Raw genomic sequence first — 10361 nt, 5'->3', positions numbered from 1 at the left:
TGGAATGTATGTGGAGCTATGCAAGAAGATGAGACACCAAAACTCGCTGTAGATGCAAATGAGACTAGGGGTTGCTTCTTCATTAAGATGCATGGAAAACCATGTTAGGGCTGAATCTTCCCTCTGACTGAGAGAGAGAGAGAGAGAGAGAGAGAGAGAGAGAGAGGATGGATCAACTGGTGTAGAAGGGTGGGAAGGGATCATAGGAGTATAGTTGCTACAAGGATGGTGCATATCTCAAAGAAACCGGGAAGATCCAACCAAAGAGTGCGTTGTAGACTCAACCAATACATTCTTGCTCTCTAAGGGACGAAGGGGGCAGCCGAAGCGAAGGCGCGACGCGTTTTCGAGTAACCGACAGACTGGCGTTGCCATAGATATATTGAATTCTTCAAAGATATTATAACTTCATGTTTTTTTTAAATGCCAATCCATAAAGTGTGTAGATGCTTTCTCTATGCCAAGAAAGTTGCTTGATTTTCTCTATAGGTTTTTTCTTTGCAATTTACCTTTAAAAATTTTCACCTATACTTTCCAGCTGGTTATATAACATAATATTTTACTTTGATTATTTCATTATTCCACCTCCATGATAATCTAACATGTTTTCCTTATCTTATGAACTTTCCTAAGTGCCAGAGATAAGGAGCCTCGAGAGAGATAGAGAAAAGACCCATAGAGGATTCTTCTTGAGCTTCTCCTATCATTGGTTTATATACATTATGCTCTTGGCTTTGTATACACTTTCTATATTATTGCTACCGTAGGTAGCATCGCCTCATGTATGTGTGTGTTGTTGGGGTATAAAGCCCAATGTGGTCGCCCAGGTAAGTGGGCGGGCTGCCAAGTATGTACACATATTCTTTTGTTAAAACCTAATAAGAACTCACTATGCTCTACACATTACAGTAGAGCGAGTTCACCATATCGGCGTGCTCTTCTTCTCGCACTCTCTCTCGCGTCGCACTTTCGCTCGTACTCCTTTAACTGGTATCAGAGCTCAGATCGAGGCTCGGGGCAGCACTGCAGGAGGCTAGAGTCACCAGCTCAGATTGGAGTGAAATTCGACAGGCGAAGGTCATCTCGGCCACCGTTCGGCTTCGACAAAGGTCTGCGTAGGCCATTTTCGACTACGTGGTCTCGACGAGTGCAAATCCGACTCTGCAAATTTGGGGTTTTCGGCCTACGACTGCAGGTGCTGAGGATATCGACACTCCCAGAGTGTTGATTTGTCGCTGTCTACACATCGAAGGACGGCTCACAGTTCTTGGAGGCGTGTCACATACAACACGGGCGCATCTACACACAGATTGTAGGCGACATCCACTAGTTCATCAGGTAGCTTGTGTTTGCTGCTTGATATTCCAGATTTCATCCTGACATTGGAGGTACTTCCACATGGGATGTATTGTCAGAGATGATGTATGTTTGTTGAGGGTTTGCTGGCTGTGAGTCACGCAGCAAACAACCGCCGCAGCAGTTACAGCATATAGTGGGAAATTTGTGGATGTATGACTTTGTGGGAAGTCTATGTACTGTCAGATTTACTGCAGCCTTTGTTGAGGGTCGAGTGAGGTTTTATTGAGCTGGGGGATTCTCGAATGTTGAGATCCTTTCGGTGATACAGGTCTTGGAGCGATCCCTCGAGCACCCTTAGATAGGCAGCTAGGATGTATTGACTGTGAGTTAGACAGTTGGGATTGCATCTTTGCTTTACTGCCGTTGAGGCATTGTCGCAATCTATGCTTATAGGACAGTGACAGGACAGTCAGAGACAGTACAGGTGCAGCACAGGTTTACCCGCAGTTTATAGTGTCAGAGAGACAGTGTTTTTTGAGCTGTTTTTTTTTGTCTGTTTTTTTAGTACACCAGAGCCATTTTACAAAGGAGACTCTGCCAAAATTTCTGCAGAATCTGAAGCTTTCTTGGTTCATTTGACAGGTTGATATTGGTTCAGAGATCAGTTTACAGGGGAAACTCTGCCGAATTTTTCCCAGAAAAGTAAACTACTGTGAAGCGTAGCTATGGCTGGATCACAGGACACTGCTCTTTACAATATCAAGAAGCTGGATGGAACCAATTTCCCATTGTGGAAGAAGCAATTTTGGCACGTGTTGGTACAAAAGAAGCAGATAAAACCTATAAAGCTCAAGGGGATAAAACCAGAAGATATGGACGAAGATGAATGGAGCGAAATGGATGAATTAGCACTTTCTACCATTATGCTGACTTTGGCAGAAAGCGTTTACTTCAATGTAGCAGACGAGATGTCGGCTTATCAAGCATGGTTAAAGCTGAGTGATCTTTATGAGAAGCAGAGTGCAGCTTCACAGGTATACTGGCTTAAGAAGCTTGTTGACTTGAAGATGAAAGAAGGGACCCCTATGTCCAATCATCTGAATGAATTCAACACAATCTATAGTCAGTTGTCAGCTCAAGGTGTCAAGTTTGATGAACCTGTTAGAGCTATGTTCCTGTTGATCACATTGCCGGAAAGTTGGGACACTTTTCGCACAGCTTTGAGTAATTCTACACCTCCAGATGGTTTGAACATAGCAGGTGTAGAAGGAAGTCTGCTTACTGAAGAAACCAATAGAAAGACAATGGACAAAGGCAAAGGAACAGCCTTAGTTGTCAGGGGAAGGACCAAAGAAAAGTACAAAGGTGGAAAGAGAAATCAGTCTCGTAGCAAGTCCCGCAGTGCTAAAGGCAAGAGTGACATAGAATGCTACCATTGTGGCAAGAAGGGTCACATGAAAAGAGACTGCAGAGAATGGAAAGCAGAAAAAGGCAAAGAGACAGTTGAAGACCATGGTGAGAAGAACAAGTCCTCAGTGAAGATTCAAGAAATAAATGTGACAAACACTGTTGCAGTGGATGACAGTCTAGTGCCAGGAGACATCTACTTCTTGAAAAATACAATGGACTCAGCTCTTCTTACAGCATCTGATGGAAATGCAATGAGTGACTGGATTATAGACTCAGGGGCATCACTTCATGTGTCTCCAAACAAGGAGTGGTTTACCTCTTATGTGACCACTAAAGATCATGTTCGGTTAGACAATGGGCAGACATGTGAGATCTTAGGTGTTGGAGATGTTCAATTGAAGTTTCAGAATGGCTCTTCTTTCACGCTGAAGAATGTGAGACATGTTCCCGCAATTACAAAGAGCTTGATCAACACAGGTTTACTTGATGATGCTGGCTACGTCACCACTTTTGGACAGAACATGTGGAAGATATCCAAGGGTTCTATGACAGTAGCACATGGAGTAAAGTCTGGAGGACTTTACATGATTTATGTATCAAATGTCTCTAAAAATGTAATCAATGTAACCGAGCAGCCGAATGTTTCTTTGTGGCATAGCCGGTTAGGACATATGTCCAAGAAGGGAATGGAAATCTTGTCTCGTTCTGGTTATTTACCTAGCTTTTCATTTAATGATTTTGAATTCTATGAACATTGTCTGTATGGTAAGCAAACACAGCAGCCACATAAGCATAGAAGCAGTAGAAGAGATACACAGTTGGCACTTGTTCATAGTGATTTGTGTGGACCTTTGCCTAACCTATCTCTAGGGGGAGCTTCTTACTTTATGACATTTATAGATGATTACTCGAGGAAAGTATGGGTTTACTTTCTCAAGCACAAGGATGAAGCGTTTAGTGTTTTCAAAACGTTTGTGACACTTGTGGAGAATCAGAGTGGCAAGAAGCTTAAATGCTTACGCACTGACAATGGTGGAGAGTATGTTTCAAAGGCCTTTCAGGACTTTTGTGAGTCAAAAGGTATAAAACGTGAACTTGATGCTCCTTACAATCCTCCTCAAAATGGTGTTGCTGAGAGGATGAATAGGAACATACAAGAGAAGGTCAGAAGTATGTTGTCTAATGCACAGCTGCCAAATGGGTTTTGGGCTGAAGCTGTATCAACAGCTGTTCATCTTGTAAATAGATCTCCTAGCAAGGTTTTGCAGAAGGATTCAGTGCCAGAGATGGTATGGTCAGGCAAAATGCCCTCATACAAGCATCTCGGATTCTTTGGCTGTGAGGTATATACTCACGTTCCAAAGGAATTTAGGAACAAACTTGAGCCAAAGAGTATAAAGTGCATCTTTCTAGGCTATGGTAATTCTGGTGAGATGGGGTACAGACTTTGGGATCCCGAATCCAGAAAGGTTGTCCGCAGCAATGATGTTCACTTTAATGAATCCAAATATCATTCTAAACCAGAGAGGGTTGATGAGATTAGAAGAGTTGTCTTCCAAGAAGATGGACCTGCACGTGCAAGACAAAATGTCAGGGCTCAAGAGGAGCAAGGACAGGATAGAGTGGAACCACAGGTTGTGGCTGAGCTTGAGCCACCTATTGTGCGTAGATCTGGACGTGTCACGCGACCTCCTGATAGGTTTGTTCCATCTATGAACTATGTCATGTTGACTGATTGCAATGAGCCTTCATGTTACAAGGAAGCAGTGCAAATGAAGGACTCCGAGAATTAGTAATTGGCCATGCAGTCAGAGATGACAGCTCTGCATAAAAACAAGACATGGAAGCTAGTTAAATTACCACAGGGCAAAAAGGCTCTACCTTATAAATGGGTTTACCGGTATAAGATCACCGCTCATGATAGTCAGCCAAAGTACAAAGCAAGGCTTGTTGCCAAGGGCTTTAAGCAAGAACAAGGCATTGACTTTGATGAAGTCTTCTCTCCGGTGGTCAAGATATTGAGATGCTTTCCTGCATTGGTTGCCATATTAGATTTGGTGTTGCACCAAATGGATGTCAAGACAGCGTTCTTGCATGGTGATTTAGATGTGGAAATTTACATGCAGCAGCCAGAAGGGTTTGTTGAGAAAGGCAAGGAAGATTGGGTATGCCAGTTGTTAAAGAGTCTTTATGGCTTAAAACAATCACCAAGGGCATGGTACCATAAATTCCACAAGTTTATGCTTTCTCAAGGCTACAAACGTAGTGAGTTCGATCACTGTCTATATACAAAGAAGGCTAAGGATGGTAGTTGGTCGATCCTTATTTTGTATGTGGATGACATGTTGATTGCTGGCAAGCACTTGGAAGAAATTTCAGCTTTGAAGTCAAAGATGGCAAAATCGTTTGACATGAAAGACATGGGTGAGGCAAGTCATATACTTGGTATGCGCATTGAGAGAGACAGATCAAAGAAGTTGATTTGGTTATCTCAAACAGAGTATATTGACAAGGTTTTGCAACGTTTCAATATGGAGAAGGGAAAGGCATTGAGTGTTCCATTGCCACCATATGTGAAACTTAGCAAACAAGATTGTCCTGTGTCTGAGGAAGAACAGGATGAAATGGATAAGATTCCATATGCATCTGCAGTGGGTAGTTTGATGTATGCAATGATTGCCACTCGCCCAGACATTGCATTTGCAGTGGGAGTAGTAAGTCGATACATGTCAAACCCAGGCAAGAAACATTGGGAGGCAGTGAAAGGAATATTGAGATACCTGAAAGCTACAAAGAGTATGCGTATATGCTATGGGAGTCAGGAGCTAAGTGTAAAGGGTTTTACAGACTCAGATTATGCAGGTGACTTAGACAACCGAAGGTCTACGTCAGGGTATGTCTTTACATTGGCTGGTGGAGCAGTATCATGGCGTTCTAGATTACAAGATTGTGTTACTCAGTCTACTACAGAGGCTGAATATGTTGCAGCAGAGGCATGCAAAGAATCAATTTGGCTTAATCGACTAGTAACAGATTTGGGAATCAAAGAAGAGATGCCTGTGTTATATTGTGATAGTCAAAGTGCTATACAATTGGCTCGCAATCCAGTTTATCACTCAAAGACAAAGCATGTGGATGTGAAGTATCATTTCATCAGGGAAATGCTCGAGGATAAGCAACTTCAGCTTGTCAAAGTTCACACCACAGAAAATCCTGCTGATCTACTTACAAAAGGACTTCCCTCAGAGAGCTTTGCGCATTTTCGCAAGCAGTTAGGTGTAGGGTAGTACATCACTTCTCTACATCTCTTGTATATTAGCTTGTATAGTAGCTTCTCTCACACTTAAAGTACCACATTGGACTTTAAGTGGGAGGTTGTTGGGGTATAAAGCCCAATGTGGTCGCCCAGGTAAGTGGGCGGGCCGCCAGGTATGTACACATATTCTTTTGTTAAAACCTAATAAGAACTCACTATGCTCTACACATTACAGTAGAGCAAGTTCACCATATCGTCGTGCTCTTCTTTTCGCACTCTCTCTCGCGTCGCACTTCCGCTCGTACTCCTTCATGTGTGTGTGTGTGTGTGTGTGTGTGTGTGTGTGTGTGTGTGTGTGTGAGAGAGAGAGAGAGAGAGAGAGAGAGGAGGAGGGGGGGGGGGGGGGGCTCTAATGAAAGACAAGTACCTAAGGAAGTGGACCTAAGTCTTATAGAGAGAGCATGTGTGTGTGTGTGACGAGAGAGAGAGAGAGAGAGAGAGAGAGAGAGAGAGAGAGAGAGAAGGGGGGGGGGGGACTCTAATGAAAGACAAGTACCTCAGGAAGTGGACCTACGTCTTATAGAGAGAGCATGTGATGTATGTTCTGGGAAGATGTATAAAAATAGGCACACACATACATATACATATACACACGCACATGTATATACATACACACTTGTATGCACACATATATACATACTTACATGCATAAATAGATACATAGAGAGTAGAATAGGAAAATGAGAGAGATATAATGTGAGTGTTTCTGTGTGTGCTCGTGAGTGAGCTTGAGAAACTGTATATGACTGATCATTCGAAATCGTTGGTATGAGCGAGTGAGACCTGTCGTAGGTGGATCGCACGAGCTCGCATCTTTTTAATGTACATGGTGGCATCTTTTTGTAGCCCGTGTTGGGTAGTGAGGAAGAAATGTTTGATGTGCTCCCTAGAGAGCAGCTTCGGCAGACTACTCTAATTAACTGTACGAAATACAAGCTGATATATTCGGTTGTGTGAAGATTGAAGATTAGACCAAACAAATTATACAATATGAGACTATTCAATATGAGAATATGAGCAGGATCACTCTCATAATGTAGGTTTGTGATACTAGCCCTAAGTATGCATCATGATCTGCAATATCATGATGATAATTAACTGTTGGCAGCAAAATCAACGAGGATGGCTAGCGCTGTGCCGGAAATTCTTGTGTGGCCCGCGGAAGAATGACATAAGTGAAGGTGAGTGTACGACATCTGTAATTATTTTTCAGGTGAGTATTCTGAATAACCCCATTGCAAGGTCGAGGCACACACAATATATAAATATTGGGGACGTAGCTATAATATTATAGGTATGCATTATACCCATTAGATAGATCGATGCATTCATTCGTCATAGCCGCACAGGCCGCGATTGCAGGAGAGAGAGGAAGGGCAGGCGTTGGCGCAGCTGCCGCAGTTGGCACGGTCCGTGTTGAGGTCGACGCAGGTGGCGGAGCAGCAGGAGTGGCCCTGCCGGCAGCGGCGCCTGCACTCGCCGCAGTGCAGCGCGTTGCTGTGCACGTTGCGGCAACTCCCGTCGCAGCACTTCATCTGCAGCTTCCCCTTCCCCTTCTGCGCGCCACACATGTGCGGGTCTGTGTTGCAGCCGCCCTCCTTCTTCAGCAGTGCGGGCAGCACCGTCGATTTCAGCCACCGACGCTCCCCCATATGCATGTTCTTTCCCTCCTCCACCATCACCGTCCGCCGCTGCACTACAGCGCCTGCTGCCCCCAGCGCTCTACAGCTGATCACGGTCAACATCACAAGTACGCCTGCTGAAAACATGATGACTCCAGCACTAAAACTTCTAATTCTTGTCCTCATCGTGACGCTGTGCAGAGAGAGAGAGAGAGAGAGAGAGAGAGAGAGAGAGACGAGCTGCCGGACACTTTTGTCTTTTGCCTTGCCTCTTCCTGCTTACACGTCCGCGTTGCCTGCACCTAATGAAGATGTGTGGTAAGCAGGATAGCTAGGCTGTCATTCGCTTAAATGCGCGCACCTCTGCGTGCTTTGAGGCTTCCCCCCTTGCAGCGGCTGCTGTGTGCATGCATTAGACCACCTCCCATTCGTCCATTCCAACCCCCTTAATGTGTCTCATACTCCAGTGTACCCAGCTAGCTAGTTGCACACGCTACTCGGACGTGCCTCTCAAAATTCCCGAAAGCAGCTCTCATGCTTCTTTCACAAGCTAGCCTATTATACTATTATACTATATTACAATACATCAAGCATTACGTAAGACTATGTGGTCAACCGCCTCCAATCTTTCCCAATCAATGCATTTACACCTCTCTCTCTCTCTCTCTCTCTCTCTCTTCCCTTCCAAAATGATCAACTTTTTGGCAAAGAAGGCCATAGCTAAGTGATAGAGAAAAAAGTGTAATTCTTTCACCATCAAATGGTCATCCTCACATTAACTTTTTTAAGTGACATTTCAAGTCATTTCATGCTTTACTATATTCATTTGAATATTTTCATTATGAAAATGAACATGTGTGTGTATCTTTCTCTCTAATCTCTCTCCATTAAAGTGTTCAAGAAATATCATTTTTTCAAACATATAAAACTCTTTTTCTTGAATTTGCTACCAAAAATTTTTAATATTTTGATTTATTTTTCAAGTTTTTATATGATTTTTCTCTATTTTGGGACAAAAATTCTCCTTTTTCCCTTACTCTCTCAATTGACATTTTTGATATTGAAAACGGCACAGTATTAAGCTGAGACACATTTTTCATGAACACAAGGTCCATTAACATGTCAAATGTGTTCTAATAATCATTTATTAGAGGAAAAAATGATGCCTTATTGAGGCCATCGTGAAGTCTTCATCTTGTTTCTTTTTGAGAAATACCTACAACTTTGAAATTAAAACACACACTTAACCTTCGTAGGTGGGGGTAACCCGACACTTAAAGTGTCAAATACTGAAGCTGATGCGAAGAGCGACGAAGAAATAGAGTTCGATAATGAAAATGCAGAAGTACAGATTGAGATAAACATCTTCGGTGCATCAGATCTCATAGAGAATAAGAGATTAACTAATGATTTTTGTTAAGATTTTTTTTGTAAAACTCTTTTTATTGATCTAAAATACATTTTAGATTCATTCATTTGTGTAGTAGCTTCGTGGATTTGTTATTTATATTGATTAAGCATTTCTTCTGTAAATTAACGTATTTTGTGAGTGTTGTTTGTGTATGATTAGTCATGGCCGATGACGATGACTCATGAACCATACTCTCTTATCTTTAGTTTTTTTGTCACTCCGATCGGTATGTCACCCGGACAGATGAGCTCGTTTTTGTTTCAGTTCACACCAGAGCAGATCGCGATGGCACATCACCTTTGGGAAGCAGGTCCCTCGAGACCTACTACAACCGACCCTACGCCCGGAACTAGTGTGGTCCCTACATCGAGTGGCTCCACATCTCAGTCTAGTGTGCCCCTACGCGTAGGACTCGTGTGTCCCCTACACCGACATGTGCTTCATCCTTGAGACGAGGTAGACGTCGTTTTCGAGGGGGTGGTTGCTGTGGTAGCGGTTCTACCAATGCGTCCACACCACCGAGAGAGCGTCCACCACTCTCTTCAGTAGATAGTTCATTGATTGGCACACCACGTACACCTTGGGAATTACACGAGCATGATCCTAGCAAGGTGTACAAGAGCAGGGATGGGACTGTTGTGGCGGATAGGGTCGGAAAGGCCATGCGACAAAGGATTCCACAGTTCTGTATGATTCAGTTTGGTCACTCTGTGATGGAGGTTTGGGATAACCTCGATGTTGAAAGAAAGAATTACATCGTCGAGGCCATTCATAGAGAATACATGCTGGCAAAGGGGTATGATCCACTCTCGAACCCCTGGATTTTGAGCATGGTGAAGTCCACAATGTCACACCGTCGGTCAGAGACGAGAGACAGGTACAATGACGGCAGTCCCAAGCCGGCATGGTTGGACGCAGAGGAGTGGGCGGGGATTGCACGAGACACAAGACAATCCTCAAAGATTTCAGCAACAGAGAGATGCAGCCAAAGCACGTTTGGAGTCTGCAGGAGCGTCACATCTTGGGAGTGAAGGTTACGATACGCTTCGACATGAGTTTGCAAGCATTATACGTATGCTTTAAATTATGGAAAATATACATGTTATTTGAAGATTTATCTTATGATTAAACCATAATTTTGCCGGAAGTTTCCGTGAAGCATCTTCTGACACACCAAGAGGAGAAGTATGGGTACAAGCATGGACTTGTGGCCCTTTTGACCCAATTGCATGAGGAGGGAGAGGACGTCCACTGGGAGGCATTACCATGAGGGTCTTCTCACTCAGTGATTGTTTGTATATGT

At 43.5% G+C, this 10361-nt stretch overlaps 1 protein-coding gene across 1 annotated transcript; it reads right to left on the bottom strand.

Annotated features, from left to right (window-relative positions):
- Positions 1-6937: 6937 nt before the first annotated feature.
- LOC147438494 (uncharacterized) lies at positions 6938-7978 on the bottom strand. The gene has a single exon (XM_086484117.1). It carries the CDS (start codon positions 7831-7833, stop codon positions 7354-7356), a length of 480 nt encoding a protein of 159 aa, XP_086340243.1. The 5' UTR covers positions 7834-7978; the 3' UTR covers positions 6938-7353.
- Positions 7979-10361: the final 2383 nt, after the last annotated feature.

Source organism: Adiantum capillus-veneris, chromosome 16 (genome assembly GCF_014529385.1).
Source record: "Adiantum capillus-veneris isolate H3 chromosome 16, ASM1452938v2, whole genome shotgun sequence".
Taxonomy (NCBI): Eukaryota; Viridiplantae; Streptophyta; class Polypodiopsida; order Polypodiales; family Pteridaceae; genus Adiantum; species Adiantum capillus-veneris.
The sequence above is the reverse complement of the archived record's forward strand: the minus strand, read 5'-3'. Positions and strand labels throughout refer to the sequence as shown.

Bases quoted from the DNA above. Each gene is read 5' to 3' on its own strand.
- LOC147438494 (XM_086484117.1), bottom strand. From the start codon at position 7,833: ATGAGGACAAGAATTAGAAGTTTTAGTGCTGGAGTCATCATGTTTTCA.